Source organism: Sciurus carolinensis, chromosome 1 (genome assembly GCF_902686445.1).
Source record: "Sciurus carolinensis chromosome 1, mSciCar1.2, whole genome shotgun sequence".
NCBI lineage: Eukaryota > Metazoa > Chordata > Mammalia > Rodentia > Sciuridae > Sciurus > Sciurus carolinensis.
Genome location: NC_062213.1, coordinates 47,741,161 through 47,764,199, shown reverse-complemented (window position 1 = coordinate 47,764,199; position 23,039 = coordinate 47,741,161). Strand labels below are relative to the sequence as shown.

The window sequence follows — 23,039 nt, the reverse complement described above, 5'->3', positions numbered from 1 at the left end:
CCAGGGGCACTTAACCACTGAGTCACATTCCCAGTCTTTTTTATTTTTTATGAGACAGGGTCTCCCTAAGTTGTTAGGGCTTGACCCAATTGCTGAGGCTGGCTTTCAATCTGGCAGTCCTCCTGCCTCAGTCTCCCAAGTTACCAGGATTACAGGCCTGTGCCACTAGCCCAATTTGAAGTAATTTTATATAATTTCAAACAAATGAATCCAACCTATAGATACAATGGTTATTTTTAAGACTAGTTTGCATAATTATTCTATTTTTTGTTTCTTGTTTTGTCAATGCATTAGTATTCCTTAGGTTTTCTGTCTTTAACCAATTCACTATGGAAATTAAACGAGATAATATATATTCACACACATGTATATTCTCATATATAAAAATTTTCCATATATTTAAAATATGTAGTCTTAGTTGGAAGTATATAGTTTAATTCATTTCCACAGATAACCAAGAATACCTATTTTTAAAACTGTATACAGGTGAAAACTATGATGATTTAAAGCATAGGTGAGGGGCTAATGATCTCGCTCAGTAGAAGAGTGTTTGCTTGGCACGTTCGAGGTTCTGGGTTTAATCTTCAGTACAACAAAAGTGAAAAGGAAAACGATGGGGGAGATATGACTAAGTTATATATACTACACCATTTTATATTAGGGACTTAAGCATCTGCAAATCTCAGTGTCCTAGAAGCAAGGCCCCCACAAGTATGGGATACCAAGAACTACCTGCATTTGGACTACACACCCTCTAAAGGGCATCTCATTAGAAAGGTGTTTGTTTAAAATGAACGATGGTTGCAATCTTTTTAGGCATTTAACACTGATAGCATCCCTCCCGAACCTGTAAATCTTGGCAGTCTTACCTAGAATCAGGGATAGATTCTCTCAAGGTTATTTTTTCAATCTCTGTATACTTGTGCAAGTTAAGAAGGAGGTGGCAGAGCAGTTCCCTAGTACAGGCGCATGTCACAGGAGCTAAACATCTGACTATTCCACCAAGGCGGGACTCTCCCCCAACCCTTATTCCTTAAGTGATAGGAAGTGAGGAAAGCTGGAGTCCAGGTCAGCAGGTGAACTGAGGCCCTCATTCAGTGTGAAGAATCTAAAGTTACCCAACTTCTCCAAAGCGCTTCCCCTGCAGGCGGAGAGTCAAGGAGTGGGGGCCTCACCCCCAAACCCCAATCCCCCACCCGCCATCGCTGGATTCGGGGGCTACCGGAAACGCGCGGCGCAGAGGGAAACCCTCCCGCCTGTGAAGGTCAGCCTGACACCGGCCAACAGGCCTCCGAGGGACTTTCCCGAAAGGAAAACTCCTCCAAACCTGGGGGGCGGGGCGGAGAGCAGGCAAAAGGCGCGCCCCGGGCTCCCTCTCCCAGCCCCCGCCGGCAGCCAGTCCTGACCCTTCAGAGTCGCGCAAACCGCAGGGACATCGGAGGAACCGGGGATCAGGCCCGGCGGGACCCGCCCCGAGGGCCCGAGTGGGCGGACCCCGGCCCCGCCCCGGCCGGCCCGCCGGCCCGCTGACCACGCCTGGGAAGTTTGGGGTAGGAGGAGCGGGCCGGCCGGCCCAACTGCGCGCGGGGTAGGGCCAGGCCGGCGAGAGGAAGCTCCTCCTCAGCGCGACGCGGCGCCGCGGAGTTGACCCGCCGTCCGCGAGTGTCCGCGAGAGTCCGCTCGGCCCGGGAAAGCGGCGGCCCGCGTGGGCGCCAGGGGCATGGGCGGCCTGGCGACCTAGCATCCCGCGCAGGAAGGAGCTCGCCGCCCCTTGGACAGGCCGGGATCCGGGCGTCCGGAGCTGGGGAGCGGCGGGCGCCCCGGAACCCGCCGGCCGCCACCATGAACGGAGAGGCCATCTGCAGCGCCCTGCCCACCATTCCCTACCGCAAGCTCGCCGACCTGTGCTACCTGAGCCGCGGCGCCTCCGGCACCGTGTCGTCAGCCCGACACGCAGACTGGCGCGTCCAGGTGGCGGTGAAGCACCTGCACATCCACACCCCGCTGCTCGACAGGTAGGGCGCCAGCGCGGATCCAGGGGGAGCCCCGAGCGCGGCATACCCCTTGGCGAGCGGGCTCCAGAACCCCAACGGCGGAGACTCCTGGGGTCGCCCCCTTGTCACTTCTGGGTAGTCCCCGAGCCCTGCGCTGGGCAACGCGGGGAGAAACTGCACAACTGGAGATGAGTCAGTGGCTTTCCTCCACTCTTCTCTTCCCCGCCCTTTTCGCCTTCCCTCTTAACTCTCGAAGTTGTCTACTCCAAAAATCAGCAATCACAGCCCAATTCTAAAAGCTGTTTATTGAAACCGATGTGTATTTGTATATTGGGTGTTGGTTTTGTTTGCTCTTTATTTATTTTTTTAATTGGGCTCTAGGATTGCACAGCCACAAGAGCTATTATTGAGCTCTTAGAATGTGACCATCCGAATTGAGATAGGCAGTAAATGTAGGATACACAGCGGATTTTGAACCAAATTATAATATCTCCATAGTTTTATATTGATTACGTACCGAAATGGTATCTTTTTGGGGTTAGATATACAAGTTAAAAACTCACCTCGTGCTGCTTTTCACTTTTCTAATGTGGCCACTAGAAAATCTGAAATCGTATCTTTTCATTGGACAGTGCTACCCTAGAGATGTTTTGATTTGGGTTTTTGCTGTTTTTGTTTTGTTTGTGGTTTATTACATGTGGTCACGAAAGTTCAAATGTCAAACCCTTTCATAGCAGTTCAATTTCTCTTGCTATCACAGGGAATACTGCCCACAGAGGAAATGTGTATTATTTTTGCTAACAATAAATTGAATTAGAAAAATGTTAAATGGTCAAAAATTGTATCACAACCTGGAACAATTTTAGCCTAGAGTTCACATTTTAAGAAAAATCTAGCATTACTTTCTGTTTCCATTACAGTCACATGGACTTGTGACTGTATATTTTAGTCAGGGTCTAGTCACTCATCCTGTGTATTTTCTGTCCAACAGAAGTTTGACTAGGCCCTGCTTTCAGTTCTTAGTAAATTAACATCCTTTGCTGTGACATTCTCTTCTCCTGTATCTAATGTGAAAATGTATCAGGATAGATGCTTGTTCGGTTAAAAGCTGTTAATATCAATATCAGATAAATGAGCTTCAGCCCTGCCAAAATTCTAGACTTTCATCTGCCTATGACTTTTCTTTCACTAGGGACTAGACTGCAATGTACATTTGGAACAAGATAGTATACACTTGTGTATCATAATTCGGGTTCAGCAATGTACAAGATGTAGTGTGTGCTTACCCTGGACCTTAATAGTCTGTGGAGCAGATGCTGGGTGAATGTGTGTGTGTTGTCAACTTTAAAGGGTGGTGGTTGTTCAGAAAGGATGGACATATTTTAGGACCAGCTCTGCAAATATCATATGCAGATATAGCACCTAATGGACCATTACATATTCTAAGGTCAATTGGTTCTCCCATTTTGGATGCTGCTTTTCAAGATTTTAATTTTTCTAAGTTTTGTGCCATTTGAGGGCCAAGGAGTGAGACGGGAGTTTTGTCCCCATACTCATTAACAGTTTTCATAGTATAAAATTTGTCACTAAATTGAGTAAGAAATTAATTCTGTCCTCAAAATAAGCCATAAGACTAGTGAAACAACTAGCATTACAACATCACATTCTTTCCTCCCACTTGTTGCTTACAATCTTAACATTTGCAGTATTTATGAAGTCTGAGAATAGGACCAGGCTTACGCAATTGACTTGCAGGGTATCTTATTTCCTCACTTAAAAAATGTGAATAATGCAGTCTATATACTTCTTAGGCTCTGGTGTGGATAATGTTTGCATTGTTCTTTGGGATCACATAAAAGAAAAATATGAGATGTCACATGTTGTTTTAATGATTGGTGAGTCATTCTTCATAACCTTGTATCCAATGAGTGGAAATTCCACAACATCTTCCCACCCCTTTTGAATAGATGAATCCCATTGGTTGTTTAAGTACCCCTTAGATAACATAACTGTCTTTTTTCTATTGAATTTTGAGTTGGGTAATTTTAGTGATACAGCTATAAAAAGCTATATTTTACATTTTTAATTTTTACATCTTGGCTTTTTAAAAATTTTCCAACTCTCACAGTCTTCCTGAAATCTGACTTCATGAACTTTCCTTGCTTCTGTAATCAAGAAATGCAATTGATAGAACATAGGCTTTAGAATATCTTGACTGTACTTAAATCTGATTCCAGCCCTTCCAGTTGTAGTGGTGTGGTCATTAGAAAAGTATTCCTTTTTTCTGATCCTCAGTGCCCTTATTTATAAAGTGTAGATAATGAAGTCAATTTTTAAGGATTGATCTTAGGATGATAGCACATGCAAGGAGGAAAGAATGTCTTAAATATCACTGGAACTTCCACAGTATTTCCTCAGTAGTTTTTTCTTAGTATCCAGTAATTGTCAGGTTCATCCTGACTCCCTATAAGGGAGCTACCCAGTCTTAATGTTTCACAACCCTTAGGGAAAATATGGAAACACTCTGAACTTAGGGAATATGAGTTTAATTAAACAAGTTTCACAGACTGATAAAATTTTTCCTCACACGTAGGGATGAAGTAGTTGAGAAACAGGGAGGAGAGAAACTTTTCACTTTATGTCTTCTTGCAACTCTTGTATTTTGAAACATGCAAAGTATTTTATCTACTCAAAAGATAATTAAGATTTTTATTTTTGCTTTTTTCTGGTTTTTATGTTCTTAAAACAGGCCTTATAAGTCTGAGTAGGAATGTCTGTTGCTATTCTTTTTTCAGCAATCATTCATCCAGAGCTTGGGTGTTTTAAGAGCCAGCTAATCATCACCACTTGCCTAATAGGCTTCTCCTGGAAGCATTTCTATTTCTGTTATTGCTACCAACACCCACTCATCCAGGTTAAAAACTGATGACATCTTCGATTCCCTTCCATTCTTTTAATCCCCCATAATCACTCACCGCAACCCAGCTAAATCATTCTATTCTGCTAGTGTTTTCCTTTTTATTTCCATGGCTACTCTTGTAGTGTAGGGCTCTCCTTGATTCACAGCTTGACCAGTATTAGAATCTTCTAACACCTGACTTTCAGACCTTTCCTCTTTCTGTTGATCCTGTATTCTGCTGCCAAGTTAACCATCCTCAAATTTTGTCTTACTGATGTCATCCTCCTGATTAAAACCTTTAATCATAACTAGCAAATAAAGAGTAGCCACCTACCCTGACATTAGGACTCCGTGATGACCCCAGCCTGTCTTGTTGGCCTTTACTTGTTTTATATACACTGTTGCATATCCTGATCCCTATTAAACAGTTCCTGAACATAACCTTCATTTTTATTCTTGAATTCACTTGACACATATCTACTGGACATCTGTGTTACTATGCACAAGACACTCTTCACATCCCGGGGGTGCACATGTGAACTAGAAAAGCAAGATCCTTCCTCATCCATCGTAACTGCCCTGTCTCCAGTTTTGAAATTCTGTCCATCCATAAGGTACAGGTGAAATCCTACTTCCCTGAAGACCGTGTGACTCCCCCAGACCAAAATTATTCTTTTCTTGGCACTCCTGTAGTTTGTTTTTCTTTTTTTTTTCTTTACATACATTTATATTTTCTTTTCTCCCTTTCTACTTAAATTTAAATATTAAATACAAATATTTCTATTATTTATACATTTTTATTTTTGTTTGTATTTGGTGGCACTTATCACATTCTGCCTGACATTTTTATTTATTTTTCTTGAAAGATTTCTGGGTAGCTTGAAGGCAGAGACTACATCTTTTTATTTTTATATACTCCATAATGCTGAGCACAGTTCTTATACTAAAATATTTGTTTTGTTTATGAATAAGCAAATGAACCTGGTATCCAGAGTTAGACTAGGGACTTGTTAAAAGCATTTACCTGTTCTCAGTGTTCTTTTTCTGTATATTAACTTCTAAACATTATTAACCTTTATGCAGCCATTATCATCTAGTCGTTTAAATCTACAAGATTTAAATGTTTCAAAATTCAGGATATTTGGAAAACTGTATATGGTATGTAACTATAACATTTAATATAATATTCTAATTGAATCTATTTGATACAAAATAAACAATTAGTTCAAGCAGCAATCATTCTAACATAGATAGACTTTATAAACTCTAAAGCACCATATACTTTCCTTTCCTAGGAAAAGCACATAATAGTAACTTGAGTATAGCACTTTGACCTGACAGTGGTTTTTAAAAGTTAAGTTTGGTCTCTAAACAGTCCTGTGGAATGTATAGGGTGGGTACTATCAGTTTTAAATATAATGGAACTAAGGGATAGAGAAGTTTCAGGGTTTACTTGAGGTCACATAATTAAGGAAAAAAATACAGGCTTAATTAATCTTATAGGCATTATAATTATATATTTTTCATTACTCAAAATAATTATGTTTTTTTTCCTTAGTGAAAGAAATGATGTTTTAAGAGAAGCTGAAATTTTGCACAAAGCTAGATTTAGTTATATTCTTCCAATTTTGGGAATTTGCAATGAGCCAGAATTTTTGGGAATAGTTACTGAATACATGCCAAATGGATCATTAAATGAACTCCTCCATAGAGTAAGTATTATATATTTTTATTAGTTACCATTTCTGTTATTCAAACTACCGTATATTTTGGTTTTACATTCATTTTGATTATTTGGGTTTCTATTAGTGAATCAAAGTAAGAATATTGAAAAACAGTGGCAAAGTTCCACTTTGTGACTTTGTGGTGTTAAGATGTACTGTGGAGTCAGGCCTTGTTTTCAAAGGGACCTTGATTATTTTGTGTAGGTTACTATTCCTGATGTTTATAATGAATTCCAGTATCTCTGTATGCATATGCACACAGGTAGGAAAGAGAGAAGATAAACTCTGCATATAGTGTAATCCACTGTTAAACCATTCTTTCATATTAATGACATTTGGAGTTCATATTAAATGTTACTAATACCAGTTCACAAAGTTCTGAATTAAGAGGCAAAATTAATTATTCGAGTACCAAATACTTTGTTTGCCAATAAGAGACAGCAATTTGAGGCATTTACCTTTTTTCTCAAGGTTTCAGTTTTTCTGGCTTTGAATTCTTTCAATAAACCAGTATGAGGAGCCTTCACTCTCAGAATTCAATTATTATTGTTTGCTTGAACTTACCTTATAATTATCTCCCATCTGCATTTTCTCTTGAGAAATCTTGTAAACCACTTGGTCCATTTTGTGAGAGTTGGTTTAGTTAAAACTACATAATATAACTATAAAATTTAGTTAGTGGAACTCCTGATTACAATATATCACATGCTCTGTCAGCGACCAAGGGAAAGTAGATCGCACTGTCAGCCACTCATGGAGTAGCTTCCTCTTTATTTTAGAATATATCCCATTCTACTCATGACTTGTGACATCTGAAACAAAGATGGAGTGAAGTAACTGTTGTCAGTCTGTAAGTTTTGTATAACCATCTCAGCAAACAAAATATAAATATTAAAAAGCAAATTGTTTTCCTTGAGAGATGAATATAAGTAGAAATTCTAATGTTTTCTTCCCGTACCCCCAGAGATACTCTGGCACCCAAATTTGGAACCCACTGGAAATTCTGTACACTCCTTCAGGGGTATTGCTAATTCCTGGAAGAGAGGATAAATTTAGAGTGAGTGCCCTCCATCTTGTGTCCATGCCCAAAAGCCTTCATATAGCAAACACTGTGCTGTTGGGAGGCCTGCTTATTCCTTCAAAATGCATAATTTTTAGAAAAAAAAATTGCCTTTTTAGAGATTACAAGGCATTTACTCAGGCTGGGGATATAGCTCAGTTGGTAAGAGTGCTTGCCTAGCATGCACAAGGCCCTGGATTCAACCCCCAGCACCACCAAAAAAAAAAAAAAAAAAAAAAAATTTACTTCAGGGAATAGGACCTTGTATGTCCCAGAGGAAGTAGCATTTGACATGAGTGTTTTGGGTGTCTTTTAAGTTTCCTAAATTATAATTCAGTGATCACAAAAGATTATTTTAAGAAATGGAAATATACTATAAGCAATAATCTAAAATATTTCATTCACTCCCCCTACCAAATTGATCACTGAACCCTAAGAAGACTTATTTGCAGAAAAAATTCTCAAGAACAGTTTTGAACTTTCAGTAGAAACAGACTTTTTCATAGCACTTGGAAAAATGTACCAAGCAGTGTGTGCCTAATGATTCATTGTCAGTCTTCCCAAATTGATTTTTCTGAGTATGTTCATTCTCCTGGGAAGCTTTATTAATGTGTATGTTCAGAAAACAATTATTTTAAGTGTTCTTAACAGATATCAGTTATAAATATCAGGAAATATAAAACATAACATTCCAAATGTGTCTATTACATAGGTTTAGAAACAAAAATGATCTTTGTCCACTTCACAAAAAGAAAACTCTCAAAGATTAATTTTTCAGGAGGGAATATAAATTATGATACAAAGTATGAGATATTAATGCTTACTATTCAAAAAAATAACATGGTCATAATTTTTAATTGATGCAAAGATTCTTATAATAAAGTATGGTTTTATAGTAATAGAAAATTTAAATGAATTGGTTATATATCAGAAACAAATCAAGTGTAATTTTCTGCGTGTCTGTGCTTGCCAGTGCACAAGTTACTAAATCAACCAAAGAATGGGAGAGTCATGTAAGTGTAGGAATGTCAATCTGGCTATAAACAAGTAGAAAATAATTGATAGCTATGTTAGTTGAAAAGAGAAGAACCAATACCATGTGATTGCATGACCAGTGTAATTAAGGAAATATTAATACTATAAGATTATCATTATTTTCTCCAAAAAGTAAGGAAAGTAAAAATGTTAATATCAAATTGATGCTATGATATAAAAATGACCTTAGTTTACAGTATTTTTTGACCTTAGTTCACAGTATTTTTCCTTATGGATTTAATTTCCTCAGTGTGAAATGTAGTGAAGTTCGGGTGCTAATTTTCATTATTTTTCCTTTTCATATATATAAAGAAAACTGAATATCCCGATGTTCCTTGGCCATTAAGATTCCGCATCCTGCATGAAATTGCACTTGGTGTAAATTACCTGCATAATATGAATCCTCCTCTACTTCATCATGACTTGAAGACTCAGAATATCTTGTTGGATAATGAATTTCATGTTAAGGTAATTATTTTTTTTAAAGTTTATCTGTTTTTAAATTCTTTTTAGTTGTTTCTTCCACCTAGCCAATTTAATACCTTTCCCTTTTCCATATCCCTAGTTTCTATGTTCCTTCTTCCTACTGTAGTGGCTTAGTTACTCCTCAGCTTCAGAAATAAGTAGAATTATGGCACAAAATGCTGTCATCTTGTTTCTTAACTGAAATTGTCAAGAATACTTTCTAATTTTTTTTACTTTGTATCTTGAAATTATAGATTCATGGTAAGTTGCAAAGAGATCCCATGTACCTTTTACGCAGTTTCCCTGTTACATACACATAATTATATACAACTTCAAGACCAAGAATTTGACAGGAATCAGTACATTGTATGTATGTAGTTATGTGACATTATCACATGTATAATTGCATAACCATCACAGAATCAGGGTGTAGCACTATTTCATCACTACAAAGGTATTTTTCAAGCTACCGCTTTATGATTATACCCATTTCATCCCACTCACCATCCCTTATTCCTGACAATCCCTAATCTATCTTCCATATATAACTCAATCATTTTGAAAATGCAGTAAAAATGAAATTACAAAGTATTGATACCTTGAGATTGGTTTTGTTCGCTGAACATAATAGCCTTGTATTATTCAGATTGTTCCTTGGGTCAGTAGTTGGTTGTTTTTGATTAATGGTATACCATGGTGTGAATATACTGCAGGTATTTAACCATTCACCTAATGAGGAATTTACGGGTTTTTACCATGTTTTTGGCAGTTAAAAAAAACTGCCATGGGTAATCCTTTACAGGTTTATGACTAAATAAATCTTCATTCCTCAAGGATAAATGCCCAAGAGTGCAACTTCTGGGTCATATGGTAAGGGTGTGTTTATTTTAAGAAACTATTTAACTACTTTCCAGAATGACTGTACCATTTTACATTCCACCAACAATGTGTGAGAGACCAAACTTCTTCACATCCTCACCAGCACTTGGTATTATCACTTTTTTATTTAGCTATTCATAGGTCTATAGTAATATGTCATAATGGTTTAATTTGTATTTTTCTAATAGCTAATGACATTGAACACCTTTTCCTTTGCTTATTTACCACCTCTTTAGCCTCTTTAGTTTAATTTCTCTTCATGTCTTAAGCCCATTTCCTAATTGAACTTTTTTGCTTTTATTGTTCAGTGTTGAGAATTCTGTATAGATTTAGATATGAGTCCTTAATCGGGCCTGTAGTTTTCAAAAATTTCCTTTCAATACATGGTTTGTCTTTCCATCCTTTCAACAGAGCCTTTCACAGAGTAAAAGTTATAATTTTGATGAAATCCAGTTTATCACTTTTATCCTTTATGTATCATGCTCTCACATCAGATTTAAAGCACTCCTCACCAAGCTCCAGGTTCTGGTGATCTCCTTCTAGTTATCATCTAGTTATCATAGTTTTTAGTTCTATGTTTTACATTAAAATCTATGATCTATTTTAATTTTATTTTTGTATGAAGTATAAGGCTTAGGTACCAACAGCACTTGATGTAGTAACTTTAGTTACCTACATCTAACTAATGACAGCAAATGAAAAGTAGTTGCCAACACTAAATGCAATAAATTTTATTTTTACATATTATTTTTCTATACCTTGTCAACAATATAATCAGAAGATTATCATAAATATCAAAAATGTTCAAAACAAATTGATAATAGAGAAGTTGATGCAGTAGAAAAATTAAAACAAGATCAGGAGTGGTGGTGCATACCTGTAATCCCAGCGACTCCATTGACTGAGGCAGGAAGATCACAAATTCAAGACCATCTTGGGTAACTTAGTCCCTCTCTCAAAATACAAAATTAAAAAAAAAAAAAAAGGTGATGTAGCTTAGCAGTAAAGCATCCCTGGGTTCAATCCCCAGTACCAGAAAAAAGAAAAGAAATTTGACATAAAATGATGAGAAAAATTAAGTGAAAAAAAAAGCACTCTTTATTTAAGACACCTCCTTTCTCTGGAATAAAGTGGTAGGGGAAGAGAGAAAGAAAAGAAAACTTCTACCACAGCCTTCACTCCTCTGAATCCAAGTACAGCACACCCTGTTTCCCAAGGCAACTGTCCTATGAAGAAGACTTAACATCCTTACTTGAATGACTGATATTTTCTCAGATGATCAATCAAAAATCAAAAGCCCTTCCCTGTTACTTTCACTCATCAGTCCTACTTTACCTCTTTGTGATAAAGTGCATAAACCCAATCTAATTACACATATCAGTCCTTCCAATATTTGAATCTAGCTGTGATCCTTCCACCCCTCATATTCCCATGGATTTTGTTCTTCCTGCTAAATATCCTTAGTTCCTCCTGCCAATTTCCTTATTACATGGGTTTTAATCCCTAGTGCTGTTTAGATGCATGTGTTTATTTGAATCATCCTTAAAATTTGGTCCTTAAACTGAACTTTTGTGAAGTTTTTTAGATTTTTTTTTAAACCAAGGTTTACTGAGAGTGTCCTACTAGTATGTAGATATGTAAAATCAATATTTTTTCCTTTTTAAAAATTAGATTGGTATTTATTTTTCTTTTTTTAATTTTTAATTGACAATACTTGTAATATCAATATGAGATGGAAATTCAGTACATGTAATGTATACAATGTGTAATGTTCAAAACATGGTTATTTCCATTTTCTCAAACATCTATCACTTCTATATGTTGAGGACTTTCAGAATCTTCTAGTTATTTTAAAATATTTCCTAATTATTATAGTCTACATTTACCCTTTTGTGCTATTAAAATACAAGAACTGATTTCTCCTATCTGACTGCATTTTGGCACTCTATTTCCCCTTGCCCCCTACTCTTCCTAGTCTCTAGTAACCTCTGTTTTACTCTATGATCTATGCGATCAACTTTTTTAGATTCTAACACTTTTTGGCAGGCATGGGTGGGGAGTACTAGGAATTGAACTCAGGGGCACTCGACCTCTGAGCCACATCTGCAGCCCTGTTTTGTATTTTATTTAGAGACAGTGTCTCGCTGAGTGGCTTTGCGCCTTGCTTTTTTTTTTTTTTTTAATGTATATATTTAGTTATAGGTGGACACAATGCTTTTATTTTATTTTTTTATGTGGTGCTGAGGATCGAACCCAGGGCCTCACACGTGCTAGGCAAGTGCTTTACCACTGAGCCAGGACCCCAGCCCCGTACCTTGCTTTTGCTGAGGCCTGCTCTGAACTTGCCATCCTCCTGCCTCAGCCTCCCAATCTGTGCCACCACACCTGGCTAGATTCTAACACTTTTTAAATATACTGTATTTTCTCTTTATTCTGTTTCAGAAGAACACTAATAGCACTGTGGAGGTATTTGCAGGTTTTCTCAACTTGAAATTACAGATACTTATGCCTTTCAACCTCCTGCAATTTCATTTCCTTTATCATAGTCTAGAAACTTATAAATGAGACAGAAGCAAAGTACTAATTGAAATCCTCCACTTTTTCATCTATCAGTAGGGTACCCTTGGTCCTTCTCTGCCATAAATAGAATTTTAAATATTATTGGTTTTGTGAATTTTTTATTATTTTTATTTTAGCATATATAGAACTCTAACCTTTCTGATATTTTTCTCATAAATTATTTTTCTTGTAAATATTTTTCTTATAAATTTCTCTTTCATACAAAAGAGCATATTCTCTTTTATATGCATCCTTATGTATTTCTACCTTTTACTTTATGAATGTCCTTTAAAAATCAAAGTTCATCAGTGACTCATGAAGAAGTCATAGTTTTTTTAGTCAACCTTCCAGTTTGTAGTTCCTTTAAATAAATTGCAAAAAATCTTTAAGATAGATAATAAAATTACTTTGAAATTAACACCTTGCTACCGTTTTGTTAAGCAAATTTTCTTAATGGAATTCTAACCAGAAACATAGTATCTAACAGAAAAACATTTACAACCAATTAAAATCAATTGAGACTTTCCTTTGTCTGCCTGGTGTCTACAAATACATCCCAGAAAGAGATAAAACAGCATTAGGCTTCTTTGAAAAGAAAATAACTATACACATCATTTTTGCTTTCTCTGTTGTTCTGTAAATCTTGTATGGAAACCAAAGTGCTTATTGTTCTACACAACTTCTACAGACAATAATTTTATAGGTATTCAGATATGGGTAGTATATTAAATGAAAATATTCTAGTAGGGTGATGGGATTATAGATGATTTTTATGAAGTATATTTTAATATCTTTAAATCTTTTATCATCTTTTTCATTAAAAAGCCTTTAGCTTTGAAATTTATATAAAGACCTTGTCTCAAATAAGAAAGTTCCTATTCTCCATCTTCATTGTTTATCAAGACCTTCAAAAATTATATAATTATTTCTTCCATTGCATTCTTCACTTCCCAATGTTCTTTTCTACTGAAGATCAAGACTTAGTGAATTTTATCTTTCTTATAATATATTATTTGTAACAGAGAAAGGGAAAAAGTATGGTTAATGTGAAAGCCAGACGAAATCATCTACAAAAAGAATTCTGATTAAGGAGATTCTCAGCCACATTTAAAAGCACAAAGATGAGTGTCCAAGGTAAAGTAAAAGGAGCACACAGAAGCAAGCTCAGGAATGTGTTTTCTCTGGCACCTCATTCAATAAAAGCCCCTGGTTGTTTGCAAATTATGGTTCAGATGTAAATTGAGACCACATACCATAATTTTTTAAGCAATTTTCACTATAGCACAAAAATAAACTTTATTACGTCATAGTAATGTTTTGTTATCCTGGTGAATGTGCAACTGGAGTACCATTTTTGCTTTTTAGATGGTAGGTAGAAGGCAAGTACAGCAGTGGCAAGTAGAGAAGGTGAGATTTGGGATCCTTACTGCTCAATTGTCATTTGATTCAAGGCCCTAAAACTTTTTACTGATTCTGCTGATATTATGTGATTGACAGTAATCTTTGGAGACTTCCTGTCTTCAAAATATTAATAATAGTAACCAACATAGATGTTTTACATGTCAGATATTATTCTGAAGATTTTACTTAAAATAACTCATTTAACTTTCTCAGTACACCCCTCAGAGGTAAATTAGCTCCAGTTTAGAGTTGTGTATTCTGGGGAACAGAGAAATTAAATAACTTCCTAAAGGTCACACAAATAATAAAGCAGTAGAATTGGAATAAAAATTTAATCTATGCTCCAGAATTCACATTTTCTTTCTCTCTCCCTCTCTCTTTCTCTCCCTCCCCCATATATATAATTTTTTAGTTCATTTTAATTATACTTAATATTAAGGTTCATTTTGACATAACTGTACAAGCATGGAATATAATCTGCTCTAAATCAGTCCCCATTGCTTTCCCTTTTCCTCTCCTCCTGCCTCTCCTGATCCCTGACCTCTACTCTACTGATCTTTCTTCTACTTGTTTTTAATTAATGCCTTGTCAGTATACACCAGGGTGAGATTCACTGTGGTGTATTCATATAAGTACCTAGGTAAGTTAGGTCAGATTGATTCCACCATTCGTCCCTTTTCCCTTCCCCTCAATTTCATTTTTCTACTCTACTGATTTCTATTTTTCATGGAACTCCATATCCCACTTTTCTCCCCTTCCCCCTTTTCCCTCTTATTTTGATCTATAGCTTCCACATATCAGAGAAAACATTCAGCCTTTAACTTTCTGGGTCTGGCTTATTTCACTTAGCATGATGATCTCAAGTTCCATCCATTTACTAGCAAATACCATAATTTCATGCTTCTTTATGACTGAGCAGCACTCCATTGTGTATGTAGTCCACATTTTCTTTATTCATTTTTCTGTCCATAGGCACCTGGGTTGTTTGCATAGCTTAGCTATTGTGAATTGTGTTGCTATAAACATTGATGTGGCGGCATCCATATAGTAAGTTGATTTTAGATATTTTGGTTCAGGCACAGTAGTATATGCCTGTAATCCCAGCAGCTTGGGAGGCTGAGGCAGGAGGATCATGAATTCAAAGCCAGCCTCAGCAATTCAGTAAGTCCTAAGCAACTCAGTCAGATGCTTTCTCTAAATAAAATATAAAAAAGGGCTGGGGATGTGGTTCAGTGGCTAAGTGCCTCTGGGTTCAATCCCCAGTACCAAAAGAAAAAAAAAGAAAGAAAAGTTTTGGATATATACTGAAGAATAGGATAACTGAGTCATATGGTGGTCCCATTCCCAGTTTTTTGAGGAATCTACATACTGCTTTCCATACGGGTTGCACTGATTTGCAGTCCCATCAACAATGTACGAGTGCACCTTTTCCCCACTAACTTTTATTATTATTATTTGTATTCTTGAGGATTGCCATTCTGACTGGAATAAGATGAAATCTTGGTGTGGTTTAATTCTCATCTCCCTGATTGCTAGAGATGGTGAACATTTTTTCATATATTTATTGACCATTTGTATTTCTTCCTTTGAGAAATATCTGTTTAGTTATTTTGTTTATTATTTGGGGTTGTATGTGTGTGTGATAAGTTTTTTGAGTTCTTTGTATATTCTGGACATTAATGCCCTGAAGAACAGGTAGCAAAGATCATCTCCCATTCTGTAGGCTCTCACTTCACATTCCTGTTTGCTTTGCTGTGCAGAAGCTTTTCAATTTGACACTCTCGCTTATTGATTCTTGATTTTATTTATTGTGCTTTAAGAGTCTTGTTAAGGAAGGCAATGCCTATGCCAATGTGTTGCAGTGTTGGGCCTACATTTTCTTCTAGCAGTTGCAGAATTTGGGTTCTAATTCCTAGGTCTTTGATCCACTTTGAGTTGACTTTTGTGCAGGGTGAGAAAAAGGGGTCAGGATTTCTTCTTCTGCATGTGAATATTCAGTTTTCCTAGCACCATTTGTTAAGAAAGCTATCTTTTCTTCAACCTATGGTTTTGGCACCTTCATCAAGTATCAGATGACTATAACTATGTGCTTCGTCCCTGTGTCTTCTATTCCATTGATCTTCATGTCTCTTTTGGTGGTGATACCATCCTGGTTTTGTTACTATAGCTCTGTAGTATGATTTGAGGTCTGGTATTGTGAGGCCTCCAGCATTACTCTTCTTGCTCATGATTTTTTTGGCTATTCGGGGTTTCTTGTTCTTCCAAATGAATTTTTGAACTTCTTTTTCTAGTTCTGTGAAGAATGTCTTGATGTTTTGTTTGATGGGAACTGCACCAAATCTGGAGACACTTTTAGTAATATGGCCATTTTGACAATATTAATTCTGCCTATCCAAGAACAGAGAAAGACTTTCTATCTTCTGAGGTTTTCTCCCATTTCTTTCTTCAGTGTTTTCATTATACAGGTTTTTCATCTCCTTTGTTAGATAAATTCCAAAGGTTTTTTGTTTCTTGTTTTTTGGAATTTCTTTTTTTTTTTTTTAGATTATTGTGAATGGGATAGTTTTCCTAATTTCTATTTTCAGCAAATTTATTATTGGAGTTTAGGGAAGCAGTTGATTTATATCATTGATCCTGTATCCTGATACGTTAGTGAATCTTTTTATCAGCTCTAGATGTTCTCTGGTGGAGTTTTTTGGTTTTATTTTATTTATTTACTTGGTCTTCTAAATATAAGATAATTTGATCAGCAAAGAGAGATAATTTTACTTCTTCTTCTTTTCCTATTGGGATCCCTTTAACTTCATTCTCTTACCTAATAGCTCTGGCTAGACTTTCAATAACTGTGCTGAATAGGAGTGGTGAGAGTGAACATCCTTGTCGTGTTCTTGTTTTTGAAGAAAATGTTTTTAGTTTTTCAGTATGATGTTGACTTTGGGTGTGTCCTGTGTTGCCTTTACAGTGTTGAGGTAAATGCCTTCTATCTCTAGTTTCTCTGTTTTAAACATGTGGTTGCTGTAAGTTGTGAAATACTTTTTCTTCATCTATTGAGATAAGCATGTGATTCTTGTCCATAACTCTTGATTTGCCTTTGTTGAACCAACCTTGTTTCTCTGGAATGAAACCCACTTGATCATGGTGCATTGTCTTCTTAATGTGGTTTTGAATACTGTTCACCAGTATTTTTTTAAGAATTTTTGCATCTATGTTCATCAAGGATATTGGCCTGAAGTTTTCTTTTTTTGATGTGTCTGGTTTTGGTGTCAGGATGATACTGGCTTCATAGAATGAATCTGACAGTGTTCCCTCTTTTTCTATTTAAAGAAACAATTGGAAAAGGACTAATATTATTTCTTCTTTAAAGGTCTGGTAGAATTCAACTGAGAATCCATCTGGTCCTATAATTTTCTTTGTCAAAAGATTTTTAATAACGACTTCAATTTTATTACTTGATATTGATATCTTCAAGTTCTCTATAACCTCATGGTTCAGTTTGGGTAGGTCATATGTCTCTAGGTATTTGTCAAATCTTTGACATTTCATAACTTGTTGGCATATAAACTTACAAAATAGTTTCCAGTGATCCTCTGGATTTCACTAGTAGTGATATTTCTTTTTCTTCTCTAATTTGTTAATTTGGGTCTTCTCTCTTTTGGTTAGTTTGGCCAAGGTTTATCCATCTTGTTTATTCCTTCAAAGAAAAACTCTGCTTCATTGATCCTTTGTATTTTTTATTCTCAATTTCATTGATTTTGGCTCTGATTTTAATTGTTTCCTGTCTTCTACTGCTTTTTATGTATGTTTGTTCTAGGCCTTGAGGTATATTGAATTATTTATTTGGTATCTTCCTATTTACTTATTTAGGAACTCAGTTCTATAAACCTTTCTCTTGTAACTGCCTTCACATTATCCCAGAGATTTTGATATGTTGTATCACTATTCTCATTTGTTTCTAAGATTCTTCTGTTTCTCACCTGATTTCTTCTGCTATACATTCATCATTTAAAAGAGTATTATCTCCAAGTGTTAAGAGCGGTTTCTGTTTTTTATCTTATTTTTGATTTCTAATTTCATTCCATTATCTGATAGGATGAAAGGGATTATCTCTATTTTTTTTTTATTTGCTAAGATTTGCTTTGTGCCCTAGAATATGATCTATTTTAGAGAACGTTTCATGTGCTGCCAAGAAGAAAGTGAATTCAGTTGTTGATGGATGAAATATTCTGTAAATGTTTGCTAGGTCATTTGATTAATAGTATTTTTTTAGTTTTGAAGAATTAACTTAGTTTATGTCTGGATAACCTATCTAGTGTTGAGTGTTATTGTATTGTGATCTATTTTATTCTTTATATTGAGAAGAGTTTATTTGATGTATATAGATGCGCCATTGTTTTGAGGCATAAATATCTACAGTCATTATATCTTCTTGTTGTATGCTTTCCTTAACCCTATGACATGGCCTTCTTTGTCTCTTCTGATTAATTTTGGCTTGAAGTCCACTGTCTGACACAGGAGTAGCTACCCCTGCTTGCTTTTGGCTACTATTTTCATTGTATATGTTTTCCCTTTCTTTTACCTTCAGTCTGTGGATGCCTTATCTGTAAGGTGAGTCTCTTGTAAACAACATATTGCTGGGTCTTGTTTTTTAATTCAATTTAACAGTTATGTCTTTTGATTGAAGAGTTTAGGCCATCTACAATTAGTGTTACTATAGAGAGGTGATTTTTATTTCTTGCTAATTTGATTTATTTCTAATGCTTAATTTTAACTTGATTTTCCTATAATTGACTATTCTTCTAATGCAGTTCATTGAGATGCTGACTTTCATTTTTATTTTTCATTTATTCTGCATGAATATTTCATTTGAATATATTTTGTAATAAAATCTTAGTGGTTATGAATTCCTTTAGTTTTGCTTATCATGGAAGGTTTTTATTTCATCTTAAATTCTGAAGGATGATTTTGTTGGTTATTATAATCATGATTGGCACTCATTTTCTTTCAGGGTTTAGTTTGTATTATTCCAAGCCTTCTTGGTTTGAGAATCTGGTTTGAGAAATCAGTTGGAAACCAAATATGACCTCCTTTTTTTTTGTTTGTTTGTTTTTTTTGTTTTTTTCTTGTGCCTTTTAAAATTCTATCCTTATTTGGTTTATTAGCATTTTCTGAATAATGCATCTTGAAGAGGATCTCTTTTGATCTTACCTATTTGGAGTTCGGTATGTGTCTTGTATTTGGACTTCCATCTCATTCCTAAGATTTAGAAATTTTCCTAATATTAGTTAATTGAAATATTGCTCATTCTTTTAATTTGTATTTTGGAAACCTTATCTATTCCAGTGATTCTTATATCTTGATGTTACCCCAGATTTCTTGAATATTCAGGTCATAGTCTTTTTATCAACCTTTTTTTATTGTTAACTTTATTTTCAAGATTATATATAAGGCCTGCAAATCTGTCTTCAAAGTGGTCTCATCAATTGGTGATGCTTTGCATTGAATTTTTAATTTGATTTTATTGAGTCTTTTCATTGACAGGACTTCTGTTTGGTTCTTTTTCAGACTCTCTTTATTGAAATGATCCTTCATCTTCTGTATTTTCTTCCTAATTTTACTTCATACATGTTCTTTTAGCTCATTTAACTATGAACTTTCTTAATTATTTCTCCAACATTTCCTCTACTGTGGTGTCATTGAAATCAGTTATTGAAATGTTATGGGCTGTTTGAAGTGATTTGTTCCCTTGCTTTTTCATACCACTTAAATATCTACCCATCTATTAGGATGATTATTGCTTCTACCTTTATACAAGAGATTATTTTGTGCACTTCTTTCTCTTAAGAGCCCCAGGCTGGGAGAATATCCAGGTATTGATACTTAGTTCAGTATGTGAACTCTGGTGTTCCTAGTATCAGCACCAATTTGAGAGAAGGCACTGAACCCTGTTTACTACATTCACTTCAGGACAAAGCCATGTGCTACTCAACCTTATGAAAAATGAAAACTTGTTGATATTGTTGTCCACAGTTCCTCTAACCCAGGTATAAGTTCTGGAAAAGGTTGAAAAAATTAGCTGTTAAATAAAGTAAAATTGCTATAACATTATATAGGTACTGAAAGGGGGAAGAGAAAAACATTTAGCAAAAGAGAGAGGAAAAAAGAAAGAAATGATAAATACACCAAGGTAAAAAAAAAAAAGAAAAGAAAATGGAGGGGAGAATTTGCATTAGTAGCAGGTAATATAAGAGGAAAAGGAGTAGGTAAGAAGAGCAAGTATAAACCAGAGCTAGTAAGACAAAGTATGATTCCAATTAATGCTTTAAAACATTAGAAGAAATACAGTCAAATGGGTTGAAAGCTCACTATTGGCTACATGGGCAACAACTATCAAATCAAAATAAGTGATGTAACTATGATTGAAGTTGACATTAGAGCTATTTATAGTAAACCATGCCAAGGTAAAGGACATTCTTATTGAGTCTTGGTTTGGATTTCATCAGGATTTGGGACCTTTAGAAGATGTCCGTGATCTTTGGCTTTGGATCCCTCCAGAGGTGCCGGGGCACAGGAGCCGCTCCACTAGTTGCTGTGGACCTCCCACCCGCCGGTTCTTCTTGTCAGCCCAGGGGCCTGAGGCTGGCTGTTCAGAGGGTGCGATGTGTCTGTTGACTCTTTCTGTCATGTGCAGAAACTCAGGGTGCAGGGCTCTGGGCCGTTGTTCTGATTGCTGTGGGTCACCTTGTACCTGCTCCCCTCCACAGGATCCTTTTCACAGCGGCATAGAACCTGGGGGTGTCTGGAAGCACAGGTCCTGTGGTTATGGATTCTCCTTGGGTAATCTGTGGTGCAGAAGCATCTGCTGTGGTCAATACAACTCACAGGCTCCTGTCCCTGCTGTTGGGTAAAGAGACTCAGCCAGCTGCCTAGATTCTAGCTTCCACTGGCCCAGGTTGTGAGCCACAGAACTGCTTCCCTCTGCTGACTAGAATGGGGGCAGCATCCAGCCAGTGTCCAAACACCCACTAGCTGTGGCCGTGAGTCAGTCCAGGCACTGTCCCTCTCTGCCTCCTGGCACAAAGGCAGCTTCCAGTTGTGATGGGCCTCCCAGAGGCTGTGGCTGTGATCTGGACTCCTTACTTTCTTCTCCTTGGGACCAACACTACCTTTCCACTTGAACCTGATCTCTCACTTCCCACCACTGGGAGTCACAGGCTCTGCTCCTCCTTTCCATGCTCCAGTGTTATATGCTGGGGTAGGCTAGCCCTTCCCCAGGTGGGGCTTCTCTGTCCCACTCACCTTGTTCACAGCAGAGAGGGAGTTTCGGCCGTTTTCAGCTAGTAGCAGTCTGTGTACGAGTTCTTTCTAGACAGATTCTTAAGACAATCCACTGCAGAGGTACTCCTTCTGGTTTAAGTCTTTGCCACATGGAGGTGGAAGATGTCATGTTTAATTTCTTCTTGGGTGACTAGTGTGCTGTGAGCTCCACAAAAAGTTTGCCATGTCCTAAACAGCTTTCTGGCTGTGATTTGGGTTAAACTTCTCAGCCTCCCTTGGTAACCCTGCTGCTCCTGTCATGTTTTAATTTGGTCTGCTTGTCTTTCCAGCTGTTGTTAAGGGAATGGCCTTCCGTGCTTTTTCTTTCCCTCTTTCCCTCTGGGTTACCTCTCTTACCTTTCCCACCTTGGTTCAGGTTCAGGGTTGGGGAACTTTGGCATTATTTTCTGTTCTAGTAACTGAACTTCAAGTCTCCAGATCTTAGACTGTCTAATATTGGGTCTTAGAGCATTTATTCTGTCACCCATCTCTCCACTCGGCTTCACTGTCTCAGTTTTGTATTGTTGAGAGATCAGGGTTGGCGGCCCAGCTGCTCTGCCATCTTCTGGTCCATTTCCTCAGAACCCATATTCTTTTTTTTTTTTTTTTTTGATTCATTGTACACAAATACAGTACAACTATCTTTTCTCTGGTTGTAAACAAAGTAGAGCCACACCATTTGCATATTCATACATGTACATAGGGTAACAGTGTTTATCTCATTATATTATCTTTCCTTCCCCCTGCCCCCTCCCCACCCCTCATTTCTGTCCACACAATCCATCCTTCTTCCATTCTTCCCTTACCTCCCCTCACCCCCGTTATGTATCATCCACCACTTATCAGAGAAATCATTCAGCCTTTAGTTTTTTGGAATTGGCTTATTTCACTTAGCATGATATTCTCCAACTCCATCCATTTACCTTCAAATGTCATAATTTTATTCTTTTTTATTACTAAATATTCCATTGTGTATATATACCACAGTTTCTTTATCCATTCATCTATTGAAGAACATCTAGGTTGAGAACCCATATTCCTAACCACGAACTCCTTTCAAAATCAGTCAAGGTTGGAGTTTCACATGTTGGCACCAGGTTTTCTTGGAATTTTTTTTTTTTTTTTTCGGTGCTAGGGATTAAACGCAGGGCCTTGTACCTTGAAGGCAAGCACCCTACCAACTGAGCTATATCCCCAGCCCTCTTGGAATTTTTTTTTTGTCTTAGGTGTGCCTTTGTAATTATTGTAAAGGTATGAAATACTCATGTATTCTATCCCCCTAGTAGGGGTGAGAGGCTACATTTTTTTTATCTCAAATACATCTAAATGATATTAAAACTAGTAAAAATATGAGTTAATCAAAATATAGATGGTATACTAGATGCAATTCATTCCACCTTGTCAATTTCTTAACTAAACGATATAAAAGTCTAAGTAATTTAAATGTCTTTAAAGTTTTCCCATACTTCCTTGTCCACTAAGTATCTTTTATTTTATAAAAATAAGGAACCTTTTAAATATTTATAGTTACAAGGTATTATGTAACATCTCCACAAGATTAACAATTAAAGTAAAACTGCAAAGGCTATATATAAAATGTATGGGATGTTATTCATTGATAATTCTCTAGGTACCCATTGTCATGGACTTAAATATGCCTATATGCCAGCTGAACTATTTTTACCAAATGTGACACTTTTAGTAGTGAG

At 36.6% G+C, this 23,039-nt stretch overlaps 1 protein-coding gene and 1 long non-coding RNA gene across 5 annotated transcripts in view; one reads left to right on the top strand and one right to left on the bottom strand.

Moving 5' to 3' along the window:
- Positions 1-1,499, bottom strand: part of LOC124985009 (uncharacterized) — a 122,106-nt gene extending 120,607 nt beyond the window's left edge. For 3 of the 4 annotated variants that reach the window (XR_007108771.1, XR_007108768.1, XR_007108773.1), the window contains exon 1: positions 870-1,499. This is a non-coding gene — a long non-coding RNA (uncharacterized LOC124985009). The remainder of the gene's footprint in view (positions 1-869) is intronic. The other variant, XR_007108774.1, reaches the window with a different exon arrangement.
- Positions 1,411-23,039, top strand: part of Ripk2 (receptor interacting serine/threonine kinase 2) — a 41,551-nt gene continuing 19,922 nt past the window's right edge. The window contains exons 1-3 of the mRNA XM_047553289.1: positions 1,411-2,015; positions 6,452-6,605; positions 9,025-9,180. Of these exons, the coding sequence (XP_047409245.1) occupies positions 1,843-2,015; positions 6,452-6,605; positions 9,025-9,180 (483 nt within the window). The 5' untranslated portion in view covers positions 1,411-1,842. The remainder of the gene's footprint in view (positions 2,016-6,451; positions 6,606-9,024; positions 9,181-23,039) is intronic.